Source organism: Balaenoptera physalus (genome assembly GCF_965194825.1).
Source record: "Balaenoptera physalus genome assembly, chromosome: X".
Taxonomy (NCBI): domain Eukaryota; kingdom Metazoa; phylum Chordata; class Mammalia; order Artiodactyla; family Balaenopteridae; genus Balaenoptera; species Balaenoptera physalus.
The window spans coordinates 29,539,554-29,560,351 of NC_138903.1; the positions used below are offsets into that span (position 1 = coordinate 29,539,554).

At 36.3% G+C, this 20,798-nt stretch overlaps 1 protein-coding gene across 5 annotated transcripts in view; it reads right to left on the reverse strand.

Moving 5' to 3' along the window:
• Positions 1-20,798, reverse strand: part of DMD (dystrophin) — a 2,259,822-nt gene that overhangs the window by 1,118,859 nt on the left and 1,120,165 nt on the right. For all 5 annotated transcript variants that reach the window (XM_082446317.1, XM_082446321.1, XM_082446320.1 and 2 more), the window contains 3 exons: positions 20,236-20,391; positions 13,645-13,815; positions 7,437-7,619 (listed from right to left, as the gene is read on the reverse strand). In XM_082446317.1, coding sequence (XP_082302443.1) covers positions 7,437-7,619; positions 13,645-13,815; positions 20,236-20,391 — 510 coding nt within the window. The remainder of the gene's footprint in view (positions 1-7,436; positions 7,620-13,644; positions 13,816-20,235; positions 20,392-20,798) is intronic.

Consider the following 20,798-nt stretch of genomic DNA (forward strand, 5'->3'; position numbering starts at 1 on the left):
AATTAATATTCAAAAGTACTCATATATGAAAAAGCAAAATTTTAAGACTGCTACCAGAAGAATATAGAAGAGACTATTTTTGACCTTGGGATGGGGAAGAATATCTAAAATAAGACATTTTGTAAAAACTGACCATAAGAAAGATATAAATACATTTAATTACATTAGAATTAAAACCTACTTATCAAAGAACACAAGAAAGAAATTGAAAAACAGCCTCAAACTTGAAGAAAACAACTGCAAAACTGGAAATAGATGAATATGAAAGGAACACTGAATCAGTTAAAAGATGAACAAATAACCTAATAGAAAAATGAAACAAAATCCTGAACCAGTATTTGAAAGAAAAAGATACATGTGATAAACATTCACAAATATGTTCAGACTCATTAGTAACCAGGAGAATGTATGTCAGGATTACAGTGAGATATTTAACAAGTTGACTGACACAAATGAGAAGTTTGACAATTCCAAGTGTGAGAGAAGATACACATTAACACAAATTTGTATTTATTGCTGGTGGGTGTGTATACTAGAATGATCATTTTGGAAAACAATGTCATTCCCAGTAAGGTGAATATTCACATACCTAACAACCCAGCAACTCCACTTTTCCATACACATCCTCAGAGAAACTGGTTTGGATGGACAACAAAGAGAGTTACAAGAATGTTCATTTCAGTACTTTTTGTAATAACCAAAATAAAAAAAAGAAGGAAAAGAACCTTAATGTCCAGTGGCAAGAAAATGTACAAATACACTGTATCATATTTACACAGAGAATACAGAAGCAAAAATGAAAACTTCACCAAAGAGAACCATATGGATGAGGCCCAGACACAAAAATGTTGAGCAAAAAGAGCTAGCCCCAGAAAACGATATATTATAGGTTACCACTTTCTACAACCCTCAAAACAAGCAAAGTTGAGCAGTATATTGTTTAGGCATCCACATATGTATGATAAATTTTTTTTAAGCAGAGAAATAATAAAGACAATTTTCTGGATTAGGGTTATGTCTGCTGGGAAAAAGTAGGAAGATACATTAGAGGATAAGAATATTAAAAGAGTCATTTTCCATTAGCTTGGAGATTGGTAATATTGGGCAAATTTATAGATATAGCAGTGCAATCACTACCACCTGCAACCCCTCCCCCACAACCAAAAATGAAGCATAGGAAGGAAGTTTTATTTTAGGAGAAACTAAAAACTCTATCAGATTCCCCATATTTTCACCTTTGCTCATAGCCCTTGCAAATGACGGAGGACATTCTCTCTCTAACTGATGAAAAGTATCAGTCTAACCTGCCTTGCCAGCCTACCAATTCTTGCTTAGTGTTTTATGTACAGTTTATTACAGAAAGTGAAATTAAGTATTTTGCTTTAAAAAGTGATAGAAATCTTAAATCTGGGTCATTTCCAGCTCATGCTGGACTACAGGCTGTCTTCCTTCTGGGCAAAGATCCCAGTGGGAAAATATAAATATCCCATCTAATACCCGAGGGTACGTTAGAGCTTTGAAGATAAGGAGATGCGATTGGTAACGTGTCTTATTAACTTTGGTGCAGACTGAGATAACGAACTACCTTGCTGATTTAACCATCAGGATGGATGGCCTCTTGTGTCCTCAATGCATCTGAAGGACACAGCTGGAGAGGCTGAATGTACTGGCTTCACCTTTGCAAATAAAATATAGTCTTGCAGCCTGAATTGGAGCTAAAAGCCACTTAGAATAACTGTTAAGTTTAACAATTTGGAACTTAAAATTACCTTGAAATCACCAAATTCAAAGTGGCTTTGAAGAAAGTACAAATGAAAAAGGAAACTTCCACTCAAAATGGAGCTGATGTGGTAATCCCTCCCCCCAACCTGCTCCAGTCATATTAAAATGCTAGATAAAATATTTAAAAGAAACCTTTTAAATTCACAGCTGATTTATGAAACAAGTATGAAAAATCCTCAGGTGGCAGAAATAAAAGGGATAAGTTAAGTGCACCAAAGGTTGGGAAACCAAGCTTAACAAAATACTGGCATATCAGAACATAAAAGCTGGGGTATTCAAAACTAATTTGGGATGGGAAAAGAGGCATTGGTCTCATGCATTCCAGGGAGATGGAAAAGCATAAAGCTGGGTGTCACCTATCCTGGAAACAAGAACTAGAAAATCCCCATCCACTGGAGTATAAGGAATTAGCAAGAAAGCTGAGGATCCTTTGGATTTTGGTTGGAAAATAAGGATCCACCCGTAAGGAAGTGAAACTTAAGTTTATATCACACACGAGGATAGAACATAACATCTCTCAGACTCTGGTAGGGACAAATAGAAAAGACTCATAAGGACCCTCCAATAGCCTAACACAGAAGGGATTTCCAGTAAAATATAATTCCTACTACAGATGAGCTCACAAACAAAAAAATTACAAGCCGTGTGACAAAATTCACTACCATTAGAGGGAGTCAACAGTTGTAACAAATGGTAGAATCCATACATTGTGATCAGGGATAACAGAACAATTTTTTTAAAAATTTATAATAAATAAGTTGAGCCTGGTGATAAAAGTTGCCAGTAGGATCTACTTTTCTTCAGACTAACAACCAGAATTCATACTTAAGAAATAAAAGGGCTAAGTTCCCTACATTCCATGTTGGTAAAACTTCTGCTAGATGTTTCTACAAGCCCTCATCTATAGAGAGCTGGCTAATGGGGAGGGCACTGGGGGAACATGAAGAGAGGAGAATTTGAAAAGTTAGGCAATCCTTTTTTCTTACCTTTTTATGTTTAGGGGAAACTCATCTGGTCCCTTGGTCCCTTTTCTTTACAGGATCTAAAAGAGCAATGCTCTTCAAGTGGGTGGGTATATTCAGAAAGGAACGGTTGACATGCATTCCCTACTGAGATGCTGGTATGGCCAAAGAGGAATCAAGGACAACTATTTCACATTTCTCATTCCTAAGAGTTACGTAATATGGGATCTGCCAGTGCCCACAGGCTGATTTGAGATATAGTGGGTAAGACAAAAAGGTTTAATTTTCAACGTGGTATAAGGCTATTGGCAAGAGTCAGCCTGAAATTCTTGTTGAATACTCCAAGGTTATCATGTATGCTTAGGAAATCTTTTCTAGGGTTCAAAGTCCATGTGAACAAGGCCAACTGGGCTCTCCATCAGACCACAACAAACCTATAGAGAACAAGCCAGACCAGTAGTGATAACCTATAGAGTCTGGTGATAACAGACTCATCATCACAGATGTGTGTGGGTGTTAACAAAAAAGTTAACAGCAACTCCAGCCAGCCAAAGAAAGAACATCAGATGAAGAGGATTTTTCCTTCCTTATCCTCCCATATACTAAAATTAGAAGATTACTATCCAGAAATTGAGAGAAGAGGACTGTAAGATCTTTTTTTCTCACTCCCACATCTGTATAAATTACTGACCCCACAAGATTAAGTTGGTGGAAGATTTTAATAAAGTATGAGATCAAAATTTATATGAGACTTTTAGGGCTTCCCTGGTGGCACAGTGGTTAAGAATCCGCCTGCCAATGCAGGAGACACGGGTTTGAGTCCTGGTCCAGGAAGATCCCACATGCCGCAGAGCAATGAAGCCCGTGCACCACAACTACTGAGCCTGCACTCTAGAGCCTGCGAGCCACAACTACTGAGCCTGCATGCCTAGAGCCCGTGCTCCGCAACAAGAGAAGCCACCGCAATGAGAAGCCCATGCACTGCAACGAAGAGTAGCCCCCGCTCGCTGCAACTAAAGAAAGCCCGAACGCAGCAACGAAGACCAAACGCAGCCAAAAAGAGAAAAACAATACCATATGCAGCCAAAAATAAACTTAAAAAAATAAAAACAAAAAATTTATATGAGACTTTTAATAACTAAAAGTAAATGAAAACTTACAGGATCACACTGAAATACTGATTAAAAAGCCAACTATAGGCAGAAAATGGAGTTTAACCTGGTTGGTTTTAGTTACTGGAAAACCAAAACTGTTTCATGCTTATTACTCATTAAGTTGAGATTTCTCAACCAACTATATTACATAAGTCTAAATTGTTTAAAGGAAAAAACAGAATTACACAAAAGCAGAAGATTATGCAAAAGAGACAGATTAGCAAAACAACTAAGTAAAACATTGAGAAATGGAAAATACAGTCTTTGAAAAAATACAAACACACACACATATAGATAGATGTGAATGCAGAGATGAATGTATTTATATATCAAAGCATAAATTATGCACTAGGCAGGTGAAGAGAAAATTTGAGAACTGGAAGACGGATTTTAGAAAATTACCCAGAATCCAAAAGATAGAGATAGAAATATAGAAAATATTAAAAAGAAGCCAAGAATCTGAATACAGGATGGGGAGATTCTTCATAGATCTAATAAAGGTTCCCCTAGGAAGGAATGGAGAGATTAGGAGAAAGAAAACCTCCAAAAAAGTTTTTTGGAGACCACCAAAGGAAGAAAGAATCTTTCTTTTCTTATTAATACACCAGGTGACAAAGTATAAATGAAAGCAAATTACACATAGATAAATAGACTGAAACTGCAAAGCATCAAAGACAAAGAGAAAATGGAAATGTACCTGAGAAAATTATAAAGAAACGATAATTTGGCAGCAGACTTCTTGACAGCAAGACATTTCAGAAGAAAACAGAATAACATTTTTCAGTGTTGTAAAAAAATAACTCCCCTAGCATAATTATATGCTCGGCTAGGCCATTCCTCAACACTGAGAGCAAAAAAAAAAAAGGCATTTTCAGTCATACAAAGTCTGAGAGCACTTGCTATTCACACTCAATGAAAGAGCAGAAGCAAAAGAAGGCTACGGAAAAGCAAAAATCATCACAGAAATTGGTAAAATAGTGATGGCAAATCTAAATAAATGTTAATAATAATAATTTCAACAACACAGTGGCAACAGCACTGACTAATTTAGGGGGATAAGAAATAGGGTGCAACAACAATATGGAAGATGGGAAATAAATTCAGAGTTAAATGATTCTAGTGGTTCTGCTATATCACTGTTAGGTGTGTAGAAATATTTATTATTGGTGGACTTTGTGGATTAAGGTATGCAAGATAATATTGTAATTAGGGGTTCCATTAAAATAAATAGCATATGTATTCCAAACCAGTGGAGAAGGAATAAAGAGAGACTAAATAACTTGATAACTTTAACACAAAGAGGAAAGTTTAGAAGTGTCCTTACAGATGAGAAATGGAAGGATGATTCATAAAAAATCTTGAAAATTTTGTTATTAATATGAAAATTAATTAATTTTGGAAAACGTACCCCAAAATAGATTTCTGGAGGAGTAGCATATTTCTTTTAACATCTTTATCGGAGTATAATTGCTTTACAGTGTTGTGTTAGTTTCTGCTATATAACAAAGTGAATCAGCTATATGTATACATATATCCCCATATCCCCTCCCTCTGGCATCTCCCTCCCACCCTCCCAATCCCATCCCTCTAGGTGGTCACAAAGCAAGGAGCTGATCTCCCTGTGCTAAGCGGCTGCTTCCCACTAGCTATCTATTTTACATTTGGTAGTGTATATATGTCCATGACACGCTCTCACTTCGTCCCAGCTTATCCTTCCCCCTCCCTGTGTCCTCAAGTCCATTCTCTATGTCTGTGCCTTTATTCCTATCCTGCCCCTAGGTTCTTCAGAACCATTTTTTTTTTTAAGATTCCATATATATGTGTTAGCATATGGTATTTGTTTTTCTCTTTCTGACTTACTTCACTCTGCATGACAGACTCTAGGTCCATCCACCTTACTACAAATAACTCAATTTCCTTTCTTTTATGGCTGAGTAATATTCCACTGTATATATGTGTCACATCTTCTTTATCCATTCATCTGTCAATGGACCCTTAGGTTGCTTCCACGTCCTGGCTATTGTAAATAGAGCTGCAATGAACATTGTGGTACATGAACAAACAACCCAATCCAAAATGGGCAGAAGACCTAAATAGACATTTCTCCAGAGTAGCATATTTTTAAGTGAACAACATGAATAATAGAAAGCAAAGAATAATGATGATGTAAAGAAATTAGGAACCTAAGTAAACAATATTTAAATGTTTTATTTGAATATGATCAGAAAGCACTTCCCTAGATATAAAATGTCCTTATCTCATATAACATGATACTGAATCAGTTGTGACTTCCTTGAAACTTTCAGTGTCATCTCTTCCCATTCTTTGTTTTATTTTCTGTAGTACTGACATAGCACCGATTGAAGATATTTTCCTTTATATTCTCAGCAACTATAATAGTTCCTTGGATACAGAAGGCACTAGGCAAGTGTGTGAGGAGTGAATTGGATAAAAAATGAACAGGGACTGATAAATAAAGAAGGAACTGGAATTGATAGTGGAGAAACTTGGAGTTGTAATATTGGAAATCTTGGGTACAGGGTGAAGGATACAGTTTTAATATTTTTTAAAGGTCTACTCTATTGGTCTGAGTTGTATCTGCCTCTAAACATCAAACACTCAATATAAAAAGCTCCCTAAACAATCATGTTCTTCAACAATAATGGGACACCTGAATTCTTTATCAACTATATTCACAAAGATGACTCAGTTTATGCAGGAGAAGTTGGCTGAATTTAAAGCCCAATTGGTGTGCAGTATCTGGCGGCTTCAGCATTTGGTAGTAGGTAAAGTTTTGGCGTCCTTGACATGATACCTACTGCTAATAAACAGTATTTTCACATGGAGAATCACAGTTTGCTTTTTATACAATTACATGGTAATCAGTTGGGGTATCTGAATTCCTTATCAAGTATATTCAGAGTATCATAACCTAAGGAGTAAAGCATATGGGAAAGATAAGGCAGGACTTACGATAATAAATTAATATAATGTAAAATGTCCAAAAAAAAGCTAGTTAGACAATATGTCTTGTAAAGAACTCTATAGGGCACCGCAATTATTAAAGAGAATTATAATAAGATATACTTTCTCCCCTGAATACCTTCCTGCTAAGATAATTATATGACTTTATGGACATTCAAATATATGAAAAAAGAGAGACCAGTTTCTATAAATCTTGAGAAAACTTATTCATGGGATTTTGTGACCTAATAATAATAATAATAATAATAGCAACAACAACAGACTGGGAGCGGCTCACATTTATTGAGTGCTAGGCTAAGTACTTTATATAGAATAGCTTATTTAATTTTCTCACTCTATGAAATCAGTATTATTTTTATGTCCATTTTATAGATAGGAAACAGGTTTATACAAGTTAAGCAAATGGCCCACAGTTGCAAACCTGTAAGTGCCTGAGTGAAGAATTTGAGCCTAAGTAGTCTTAAACCAGAGTTTGTGTTCTTAATCACTATGCTTCACATACAACCATAAGTTCACATATAGTAATTGATAAAGATCAAGAAAAGCAACTGACTTCCAAAGTCTTGCATTTCCCATTCAGCCTGGTGCAGAGCCACTGGTAGTTGGTGGTCAGAGTGTCAAGTTCCTTTTTTAAGGCCTCTTGTGCTGCAGGTGGAGCTTGAGCTATGACATTGTTTACGGACTCAGTGAGGAGTTTCACTTTTGCTTCTTTTTGCTGGGCCTCTTCTTTAGCTCTCTGAAAAATAAACAATGCTCTCTTAATAGCAAGGCAATGACTTTACTTTCAAGATGCATTCCTATATATCATATTCTTTCTTCCTTGCAACATCTCTGTTAGAATGAGATTAATAAAAATAAATCCAATACTGACTACAATCACTTCCATAAATTTGAGTTTAGTGAAAGGACTTCCCTGGTGGCGCAGTGGTTAAGAATCCGCCTGCCAATGCAGGGGACATGGGTTCGAGCTCTGGTCCGGGAAGATCCCACATGTCGTGGAGCAACTAAGCCCGTGCGCCAAAACTACTGAGCCTGCGTGCCACAACTACTGAGCCTGCGCGCCAAAACTACTGAAGCCCGCACGCCTAGAGCCCGTGCTCTGCAACAAAAGAAGCCACCGCAATGAGAAGCCCGCGCACCACAACAAAGAGTAGCCCCCACTACCCGCCTCTCGCTGCAACTAGAGAAAGCCCACGTGCAGCAATGAAGACCCAACACAGCCAAAAATAAATAAATTAAGTAAATAAAATTTTTAAAAAATTTGAGTTCAGTGACAATTGGAAACTTGCAGGGAAAAATTTATAATCAGAATGTAACAGATCTTTAATCAGAATAGTTTGAAAAGTAGTCTGTATGTGGATGTGTATTTGTGGAGAATACACAAACACACAGACACACACACATATATATATACATACACACACGTGAAATAAGCAAGAAACAAATATTTCAGTGCTAACTAGGTTCAAAAATATCTCATAGTCTAGAATTGAAATCACTTATAAATTACTCAGATGGATGAATAATATTGAAATCAGTACAAATATCATTATTTAAATCAAAGAATAATTAACACAGAAATTAGTCTTCTTAATGCTATATTTGGAACATATTTTGATAAAAGAAACCTGTGTTCAGTAACTGAAAACGCATAAGAGAAAGAGAAGAGAAATTCCTGACATGAGGGGGCTGGCCTAGTACAGCTATGCCTTGGTATTCTTGTGTTGAAGATAAACTGTTTCACAAAACATCAATATCAGACATGCTACTTTATTACCACTGCAGATCATGACAGAAATTCCACTCCATAATCATGTAAGAATATAGACAAAAACATAAACAATGTCCAAACCAGAAAATATCAGACACTTCCCCATCCTGTTAATGAGTCACTGCTGCTTCTTTTTCAATTATTACGTATCTTCAGCCTCTCTCTAGTCTTCTCTCCTTCCAGGAAAAATGTATTAAGATACCCAATCACAGAGTTACTCCTACTCGGTGACAACATGAAATCCAGAGCAAAACCCTTAAACCCTCCCTTAAATCATCTAACACAAACCCAAATCCTACAACAGGTTTGAATACTCTCTTACTCATATAACCCATGGTTACTCATGGTGTGTATTCTCCCTCATTACCAAAAGTAATAAACTCAACTTGTTCAACTACAGGAGTGTTGCTATTCATCTGTGGGTTACTATGAAGGCCGACCTTGAGACGAGCTTTCCAGCATAAGTAGTTTATGCACGATGTGAAGGAAATAGTGGTAGGGAGATGGGGAGTGGAAAGAGAGTGGAGATTAGAAGGGTATACTTATTAACCCAGCAATTGCTGTTGGTGACTGGAGTTTAATCCTGCCAGGAAGCTCTGGGAAACACAGGCCTCAGGTTTATCCCACTCAGGGGTGAGGGCACTGGGGTATTTATACACCATCTCCCATCATTGGTTGATCCCTGTTGGGGGAATGTTAATTTCCTAGTATGTGAAGCCATACTCACGTGGAAAAAGTGGGATTCGGTGGCCTCAGAAAGCTGTCAGGTAAAGAAATGCAGATTCTGGCAGGTGGAAGTTGTGCCTATATGCAGTATGGTAGTGAGAGTAAGGGGATATGGGCAGTAAACGGACAAAGTCAGCTATAAAATGCCTTTCTAATTTTCAACACAATCACTCTATGCCTTTGGATTTAGTCCCATAATGCCTTAAAAAGTATAAAATACGACGGCAAATGCAAGTTGTTTTGACTATTAAATGATTGCCTTCACTGATTTTAATTGATTGAAATTTTATTTCAAAATTCTAAATAAATCTGTTTTTTGGCACACTGAGCATGGGATTTGTTTCTACGCAAACCATATTTTGGCCATTGTAATTTTAGCATTAAAAACAACTTTGACAAACAATAATCACTTAGTATGTGCTACTGTGTGCTATGACAGACATGTCGTATGTACTACCTCATTGGATCTTTAACGAAACCTTGTGAAATGAGTTTTGTTTTCTCTATATTACACATCCGAGAACCGAGGTTCAGAGAGTTTAAGTAAATCATCCTGGGAGTTACATCTTTTCTTTCACATAGCTTCTGTTAAGCCCATCTCAAATCCTCTGTGAGATGAAGAAGGAACGTGATGTAGTGGATCCAGTGAATGAAATTGCATTTTACGCAAATTACAAACAACCCAAGAAACGATCAAAAATGCAGAATAAGAAACATTTCCCCCTGATGTTTAGGCTTTCATAAGTTCTTTTTTAAAATCAGGCTTAGAAATTGGGAAAGGTTCAGAGAAGAATGGTAAGAGAAAAGGAGATCATGACCAATTTCTCCACTGCAGGGAAAGGTAGATAACTAAATGACTGGTATAGTTTAGACATAATCCTCATCAGAAGTGGTGGCTTTTTTTCCATATATTTCTAGGAAGCTAACTATCATAAGCTCACTTTTCATTGCCAATACTTCGAACCAGTGGTTGTCAAAATGTGGTTCCTTGGAACCACCTTGGAACTTATTCCTTGGCATGACCTGGAAACTTTTTAGAAATGAAAAATCTCAGGCTCCACCTCAGACTTACTGAATCAGAAATCCTAGGGTTGGGCCCAGAACTCTTGTGTGTTAACAGTCTTCCAGGTGACTCTGATCCTCCCTCCATTGGGATTGCTCTAGCCTGCCCCCCACAGAATGAGAATAGCAAATACATGTATGTAATTCCTAGTAAACACTAGGACTAGAGTTACCATATTGTAAAAAATTTAAAAAGAAAGAAAGAAAACCGTCAAAAACTGAAATTCCAGAGTTTTTTTTAAAGGGTTTAATATAAATTTCAGCATACAGTCACTTCAGACCTTCAAAAGAATTTTGGAATCAGATGTTGCTAATGAAACACTCCCCTTGGCTCTTTTACGTTAATAGAAAAGTTTTGTTTACAGAGAAAAAAGAAGTCAAAAACAGCATTATCATTTTCAAGTAAAACACAGGAGAGAAAAGTAAAGAAACAGAAAGTCTCTACTTTTTATCTGACTAAATCAAGGAGAGATGCCGAAGTAGGTCTATCAGTCTCTTCCGACAATCAAGAAAAATTTGCTCTCGACAGGAGCACAGGTGGAAGCCTGGACAAGGTACTATCACTACCCTCTAGGTAGGGAAACAGACTGAAAGAGATTACCTTGACTGGCAGACAGAAAACACAAGAAATGCCAACTCCCTTTGCTGTTGTGGACACAGGCTGCCTGAACTTTTCCTCTTTTCAATATTACCCCCATATGCACCAATTTTGTAGCTAAATCCGTTATTAAAACATGCAAATCAGTGTGAACTGACTGGTTGGGCCACTCATTTCAGGGATTGTGTATAACTTTTTAAAAAAATTTGAGACAGTCTACTCTCCAGTACTGGAAAAGGAAAAGGAAAAGGGATCTGACTGAGTGGTTAGCCAGATAAGCAGTGTTCAAGCAATGAGGAGAGAGGGTCATATCCAAACAAAGGAACTAGGAAACACAGAATAGCTGAACACAAGCTGACTGCTGATTATCTCCTTAGGGATCTGAAGCAGTGGCTATGCAGCATTAGAAGAGATGGTGAGAAAAGCCATGAGGGAATTGAGACGTGAGGGGAAAGGCAAGTGGGGTGGCACATGCTTCACAGAATGGAATGGAATGGCATACCATAGCTTAGAACAGCTTAGAATGGGATAGGGATAGAGGGAAATATATTCTTGATTCTACCACAGATAAAGCCTGTGACTATGAGTAAATTATTTGACCTATCTGGGAATTTCCGTTTTCTGATCCGCACAGAGGGAAGTGTAGACTAGTTTCCTTCCAAAGTACCCTCCAGCTCTCACATTCTATAATGATACAATTTCCTTAATGGGGACCTCCCCACAGTCAAACTTAAAATCATTATAGTCCTTCCAACGGCTTTCCCATTTCACTAAGAATGAAAACCCCTCCATACCCTACAAAGCTCCTGTGTTAGCAGATATCTACTCAGCCCCTCCAAATCATCTCAGGTCATTTATCCTGTTTTACTCTCTTCAGGCAGGTGGGCCTCTTTCTCTTCCCAATTAGCCTTAAGGTCTTTGCAGGAGCTCTTCCCTCTGAATGGAATGTGCCCCCATAAGACATTTTTAAGATTGGCTTTTTCTTATGATTCATATCTCAGATTAAATATAATTCCTCACAAATGCCCTACAAATCAACCCTTTCTAAAACAGCATCTCACCACCTCCAACTCCCACCTGAACTCTAGTTATTATTTGTTTCACAATCCTGGTTTATTTTTTTGGGAAATCATCATGATCTCAAATGAATTTTTAAATTTCTCCATTCATTGCCTACCCCCCCACCCCAACTAGAATGCAAATTCCAAGAAGTCAGGTAGCTTTTATGTATTGCACACTACTGTATTCTGTGTCTAGAAGGGTGTTTGGCACTTACTAAGTATACAATATTTCTTGATAAATGAATGATGTATGGTATTGTTAGATTAGAATGATTCTGTAGTTTTTAATACTCAAAGACACTATTACTGTTTATCCAAATGTAGTCTTCCTTATATGTTTTAATTTTACTTTCTATATGTGACTAAAGCCATATGATACCTTTGATATTTAAGCATCTGAGTTTTCATGTGAGCACATTCTACTATTAATTACAATATTCATTGAATAATCATATAAAATATATAATAAAGTACATATAATTAATTTCTTAGCATGCAACAATGATAATAATAATGGTAATAATAATTAACTAGTTTGGGGGCATCTATTTTGTGTATTACATTAGGACTTTTATGTTTCACCCTTCAAATAATTCTGAAAATCAGGTATTCTGATATCCAGTTCACAAATGAGGGAATGAAAGCTCACTGGGTTTATGCAACTTGCCCAAGTTTACACAGTTGGCAAGGAGCCAAAGCAGGTTTTAAACCCAAGTGTCTGGCTCCAAAATGATTTTGCTCCATCACGAGGCCTCAAACCAAACAAGTATGTATTAATATTTCACCTAGGCTAATGTGGTTAAATAATGTGTTATTGCTAGTACATGAAGATAATAATTATCATTATAGCTGTAAATCACTGAGTGCTCACTCTGAGCTAGGCAATTTACTTACATTTAAGTTTCAATCCTCAGTTGATACTTTCAAGTTATAAAATGAGATGATTTACACATGAAAAAACAGAGGATTACACTGACTACTGAGTTGTCCAGGGCCATCCTGAAACGCAGTTGTGTAGATTCAATTACCAAGCTTCACCTCTCAGTCCTTGCTACATACCAGTTTCCTTGGTCCTAAATCAATGTTATATTTTTTATCCTATCGTTTCAAGAGAAGTTCATGTAAACACAGTCCTTTTATCCATATTAAAGACCATCAGCTAAAATATTTAGTACTCCCAAATTCTAAGAAACCCCTTTAAACCACCAAATTAACACAGCCTGTTGACATTTCCAACTGTCATTTCAATAACACTTTGACATATTTCCAGTTTGAATTTGCATCAGCTAGAAACATCTAATGTGAGTAGCTGATTCCAATCTCTTAATAGTACATAATTTCAAGGGGAAAATGCTCCAAACTGTGATTGTCAATATTTATGTTGTGACCACAATGCATAGACTTAATAAATAAAAAGTTTAAACATTCTACACAATGTATATCAAACTTGAAGCTAAATCAATCAAAAAGCAACCTCTACAATTAAACCAAGAAAAGAGCTGGCTGTGCAGAATCACAATTTGTTTTATTTGGTTTCTTTTACCTTCATCTCTTCAACTGCTGTCTGTAATTCATCTGGGGTTTTATATTCAAAATCTCTCTCTAGGTATTCTTCTTCAGCTTGTGTCATCCATTCATGCATCTCTGATAAATCTTTCTGAAGGCTTACAGTTTTATCCAAACCTCCCTTTAAGGCCTCCTTTCTGGCATAGACCTTCCATAAAACAAACCAAGAAGTAAAGCATGAATATTGAAAGTCACAAAACATTACCATTATATTATTACTGAGGAATCTGTAAATAATAGAAAGCTTAGATAGAAAAGACGAAGCAAGAAGTAAAAAGCTTACATGAATGAGGAAAGTAACTCAAAGCAATTGGATACACTTAATTTCACGTAAGTGTTAAAATGAGTTATAGGCATTTACTTGGCATAATGAACAGATTCCCCTAAGACCATAGTTTAGCTGTTGTGTATGGTAATGCATTTCTGCAAATGGAGAATAAAGAAAAACATTGTTTCAGTTGGAAAAGTAAATTTATTGGCACACAATAGAAGTAGAAATTCTTTGTGCTCTTTGATGCTGTTTTACAAGTTCAAATATCCTAGGAACTTAATAATCATATACATACAGAAAACTCTCATAAAAAAGAAAGAACAGAAAATGGATAAAAGACATAGTCATGTAATTCACAGAAATAAAATTAAAATGAGGCCATATATATGTGAAAAGATGCTCACTATCATTTATAGTTAAATAACAGCAAATTAAATTAAATTAGTGTTTTCAAATATGAGACTGGAAAAAACTAGCAAAAATGCCCAGTTTGAGCAGGGATGTGGGAAAAGAAAAGTTTTTATACCCGTTGAGGGAAATATCTGACATAGTACAACCTTTTAGACAGTAAATTGGCAAAATGCATTAAATTTCTTAATGTTCATAAATCTGAGTCTACTCTTCCACTTTAAAGAATGAATCCTACAAAACAAAGTGTACAAAGCTGTATGTACACTATTCAATTCAGCTTTGGAGACAGCAACGTATTGGAAACAACCCCAAATGTGTTTTCATGGAGAGTTAGTTAAATAAATAGTGGGATACACATGTACACACACAGAATAGGATACCACGTAGCACCAATACATCTATACTGAAGCGAAAGTTACCCAGTATTTAATTTTAAATTAAAAAAACAAGTTGAAAAAGAGCATGTGTGACAGGAGACTTGTGCTTTGTAAAGTCTCATATATTTCTGAAATACTAACGTTATAACAGAATTTATTACTTATTAACCAGAAAGATAGCAAAACTTAAAATACCTAAGAGAAAATCGTGCATGCTAATAGCTTGTTATAAAGTACCCTGCTGTAACACACTGAGGGAAAAATCTCAATTCAGTATTAGAATGATTATATATAGTGCTTCTCTTTTACCTTAAAAAATAACTCTAGGGACTTCCCTGGTGGTGCAGTGGCTAGGAATCTGCCTGCCAATGCAGGGGACACAGGTTTGAGCCCTGGTCCGGGAAGATCCCACGTGCTGCGGAGCAACTAAACCCGTGTGCCACAACTACTGAGCTTGCGCTCTAGAGCCCATGAGCCACAACTACTGAGCCCATGCGCCACAACTACTGAAGCCCGCACGCCTAGAGCCAGTGCTCCGCAACAAGAGAAGCCACCGCAATGAGAAGCCTGCACACCACAACGAAGAGTAGCCCCCACTCGCCGCAACTAGAGAAAGCCCACACGCAGCAACGAAGACCCAACACAGCCAAAAATAAATAAATAAATAAATAAATTAAAAAAATAACTCTAATCAAATGATGTTATTCTTCTCTCTGGGATTAAGTAGAGTTCTATCTTTTAAATAACAGAGTTGTATTTGTAAAGTCTTAATATATAAGGCATAATTTTAGTATAATGAAGTTTTCATGGTACTTTACCAAATACTAAATATGTGCAGAACCATCATCATATTAATTTTCCTTACACTTTACAACCACCCTAAGCCTAATGTAGTTAAATTAAAACTAATTTCTTTACTCTCCTAGGAGAATGTAGTGCTTCATCTATTGAAATGTAAATGTATGTTTCATTCTGACACAGCTAGAAGCATGTATCTAACAATTACACTAGTTAAGGTATAAAGATTATTTTGCATAGTCAATGAGCCTATAATAATCCCAAGTAAACAAGCTGTTAAATTTCTACTTAGATACTCTGCTATAATCTTTTGAGGTAGTTGGCAAAGTGACAATAATGTTAGAGTGACTAACAGAACTTAGGCAAAGACTTGTAGTAAAAAAAATATTGCATGCTATAAAACTAAACCAGAAGAAAGGGATCAGGAGTGATTATTTTAAAAGGAAAGAAAGAAAAGAAAAGGAATTCATTTTGAGGTGACAGCATGAGTGCATTGGAAAGAACACCAGCTTTGGAATCTGGATACCTGTACTCAGTCACTAACAAGCTAAGTGAACCTGGAAACATCACTTCATTTCTCTTTATCTCCACTTCTTAACTAACCTAACAATTGGACCAGAAGATTTCCAAGGTCTTTTCCAAATTTAACATTCCACAGCTCTACAACTGATCAGAGAGAGATGAATTTTTTTTTGTGGTTTCGTATTTTAGAAGGATTTCTGTGAAAACATTGAGGTTACAATCACAATTTCTCCCTCACCTTTATCACATTAGTGATGTCAACCTTCTAGGCTTAAATTTACCAATCCACCGCCACAGTTTCAGCAGATTATATTGCATCAACCTCTTGATAAAATAGAAAGTTCTTCATGTTTCCTGTTCTAGAATTTGTAAATCTAACATTCAGCACTGCTCCTCCCCATTCCACTGCCTTCTCCCCCCACCTTTATTAAGATACAATTGACATAAAACACTGTTTAAAGTACACATATATATTGTGAAATGATTACCACAATAGGATTAGTAAATGCCTTCATCATCACACATAATTACCATTTTTCTTTTTATCGTGAAAACATTAAAGATCTACTATCCCAGCAACTGTCAAGTATAGAATATAGAACTGTCAGCTGTAGTTACCATACTGTAAATTAGATCCCAAGAACTTCCTCATCATAAACCAGAAGTTTGTACCACTTGACCAGAATCTCTTCATTTCCCCAACTCTGCAAGCCCTGGCAGTCCCCATTCTACTCTCTTGAGTTTGGCTATTTTAGATTCCACATATAACTGAGATCATACAGTATTTGTTTTTCTCTGACTTATTTGACCTAGTATAATACCCTCAAGTTTCATCCAGGTTGTTGCAAACTGCAGGACTTCCTTCTTTCTCACAGCTGAATAATACTCGTGTGTGTGTGTGTGTGTGTGTGTGTGTGCCACATCTTCTTTATCTGTTTATCCTTGACCAAAGCTTAGGTTGTCTCCTTATCTTGGCTATTGTGAATAATGTTGCAATGAATTTGGGAGTGCAGATATCTCCTTGAGATCCTGATTTCATTTCCTTTGTAAATATACCCAGAAGTGGGATTGCTGGATCATAAGGCAGCTCTATTTTTAATTATTTGAGGAATCTCCATACAGGTTCCACAGTGGTTGTATTGTGTGTGTGCTGGAGGCTGTGGGGTGTGATGCTTAAGGTTGAAATTATAAAGAAGTTACCGCTAGTGACGATGTCTAGGTTATGAAGCTGGGAGTGAGTGGCTGAGGCAGGGTGGAAGACAAAAATCACTGGAGCGGCTATCAAGGAACCGAGGGCTCAGGAACTGGAAGAACCATCTAAGAAGATGGTTCTGAAATCACCAAGAATTATGACAGGAGTAACAGTGAGCCAGCTGTTAAAATACTCAAGGAATGAGGCAGAGTGACCCAGGGGACTGGATGACTGCACCCAAAAGATGTCTTAACTTGGAAAGACAATGATCTGCAAGGTGCCAGAATGACATCCACCTGGTTTCTAAATCCAGTGTTTCTTGATAACTATCTAGTATAAATTTAGAGCTACTAATAATTAAAATATATAATCATACATTATTTATTTAGAAATTATAAATGCTTTATAATTTTATATATGTAGGTTTATGTCTATTTCATATCCATTTATTTTATTTAACAAGCATGTACATAGTGGTTATTCTGTGCTAGATACTGATCTATACACCGTACAAACACAAATTCATTTAATTATTATTTTAAAATTCTTATAAAGCGGGCAGTAATATCATCACATTGTAAAGACTGGGAAACTGAAGCACAGAGAGATTAAGCAACTTTTCCAGGATCACACAGGTAGTTTATGGTGGAGGCAAGATCTCAACCCAGGCAATCTGGTTCCAGAGCTCTTGCTCTTACACATTGTTTGCCTCTCCATCCACAAGAAAGTCTTCTCCATCCATCAGAGTTTTTATTTTATCCAATTTGGCCAAATATTCTGGGGAAGTGGGTCTGACAAATCTTTTCATTGTGAGATAGGAGTTATCTTACATAAATGTTATCTTTATTTTTGTGTACATAGTTTATACGCTCAATTTAAGTACCCCACTTGAATTCCAGATGCATTTTGACTGTCTACTTCTCCAAAATAAACATGACCAAAATAGAAGTACTGATCATTCTATTAAGCTAGTCAATTTGGTTCCTCCCTTAGCTCGCAGTCTTTCCTTCTTTAAAGGCACAGTAGCCAACACTGTTGCTCAAAACAGAAAACTCTGAATATGCTTTCATCCCCTGCTCCCCATCACCCTGGACTTCCTGCAAGCATTCTCCTTCAGCAAGCACTGCCATTTCTAATGGGGTCTGATAAAACATAAGATCAAGAAACGAATGTGTACTTAGGATAAGAATAATGATCAAGGGTGGATGTGAGTGTGAAAGCCCTGATGAAAAATATAACAAGGAAGAACTTGCCTAATTGGTTAGAAGAAACAAGAAAACTAAGTGACCACATTGAGTGAGATAAGCTTGCTGAAGATGGCCAGGGAGGATAGAGTTTCTACAAAGTTTGACTCACACAACACTTTGGTCCAGTTTGCCTAGAATAACACAGCCCCTCTTCATGTTAATTACTGTATAATGGGAAAATACACATAAAAGCAATAAACAGTAATGAGACAGAGCAACAAGAGTTCAAACCAGCTCTATCTCTATGGAAGAACCTGGAAAATTATTGGGAGAGGTTTGGACAGTTAACCAAACACGATGTCGTAAGAGGATTATACGTTTCAAATTTCTTCATGTCTCTCAATCTCCACTAACATCCCCGCTGATCTTTGCCAGTATTATTTCCTACCTGGATAACTGGGATTCCTACATGCTTCCACTTGTGCCCCTTTGGTCTATTCTTCATATAACAGGATTATATAGCAAACTTTTAAACAACCACTTTACATGATGCCACTTCTATACCTAAAAGTCTAATAGCTTCCCATCGTACCTGACATGAATAGTAAATCCTCACTGTGACTTAAAAGAAAATTAATGACTCTTATTTCCCGCCCATTTTCTCATAAAAATTTTTTTGCTGTTGTCCTCTCCCTCGCTCTAAATAAACTGGTGTTGTCCTTTCTATTCATCTATTAAAAGCATCCAACAAACAAATACCTTTCATACTGGCCTTCCAGGAAAACAACAATGATATAATCTATTCTCTAAGTAATATTTTTTTCCTGAACATCCCTTCTAGAACCAGCTTACTGCAGGAGAAGAATGCAAGCTAGCTGACCCAGGGCTATCTCATCTGTGAGTTAACAGAACTGTTGAGCATTTGTCAGTGATGGTATTAGCTGGGTGACTTGCCTTGACTTTTACTTGTCCAAATTCCTTTCTTTTTCAAATTTAGTTTTTGCCTTTTAGCATGATTTCTTTTCAACTTTCAAAGGTTACTTAGAAATAATGAAAGACTGACTGCCTCTAATACACGTAAAATGAAACCTCTCATTAACTTCAAAAAAGGTATTAGTGTACTGAAAAGCAGTCATTGCATTAGGTCAAAATTTCATCTTCTGAACAAGAAGTATTTGATGTACACTACGTGTGTATGTAGTATTTTCTTTTCCGTAATTTAATCTTAAAATTGGAAATAAATATCTATAAAACACTCTGCTATATAAAAATGAGGAACTCAGATGTGAATGTACAGTTATTTTATATGTTTTCTACTGAGCTATTCTTAACTACTTCCCAATCTTAATCCATTTATTGAAAGGGACCTACTGAAGAAGTCAAACTTGTCAATCCTAACAATCAAAAGTGAAAAATACTTATCATATTTGTACATATGCATGCATTACTCATTCATTTTATTTCTGTACCAAGTATAGAAGTGTAAAGTATCTTTTGTTGATCCAACTACTTGTATAAAGTTATGCATTGGAGAAAAGATTCAATAAAAATAATGCCTAAGAAAAGGGCCTTATTGTTCAGAATGACAGCTGCATGCGATAAAGTCAATTTAGGACCCCAATAAGATGAATATACTATTTAAAATATCTACTATGAAAATAATTTATATGCTAGACAAAGGCTAGTTTTAATTAACCGTGCTTTAAAGCAACAACATAGAGACTAAACTTTTTAAAAGGGCAATGGTGAAGGGAGACATTAAGAAATCATAATTAAGAAGAAGCAAGCCACAGTCAGAGATCGAACATACCTGTCGGCACATGTGATCCCACTGAGTGTTAAGTTCTCTGAGCTCTGTCTCCAGTCTAGAAGCAAACTCTGGCTCCGCTTCATTCTTTATTTTCTGTGCACCTTCATTGACACTGTTTAGACTGGGCTGAATTGTCTGAATATCACTGACTAAAAGCTAAGGAAATAATTCAATTTAAGTTAGCTGAAAAAATTACCACAACCTATTAGAAATGCAACATAGGTAGGAAACATAATTAGGAATCATGACACTACACATGAATTTTGCCCTTTAAAATCTGAAATATATGTTGCAAAAAAATGTTCAGTGGTTTTTATGGCATGAATGAAATAGGGAATTATATATATGTAGTCTACTTATATTAGCTACAAAAGTAAATAAGCTTAATACTTCGTGTGAGAAAACTGTGTAAACATGATGAGTTTTATACATTATTATTTTTGAAGGAATTTTGATTTTCAAACACAGGGTATTGCAACAATTGTTTATAGCAAGATAGTGTGAAGGTTATTTTTAAAATGGATTTGCTTTTTTAGCTTTTATTCACAAAGAAAGTTCTTTAA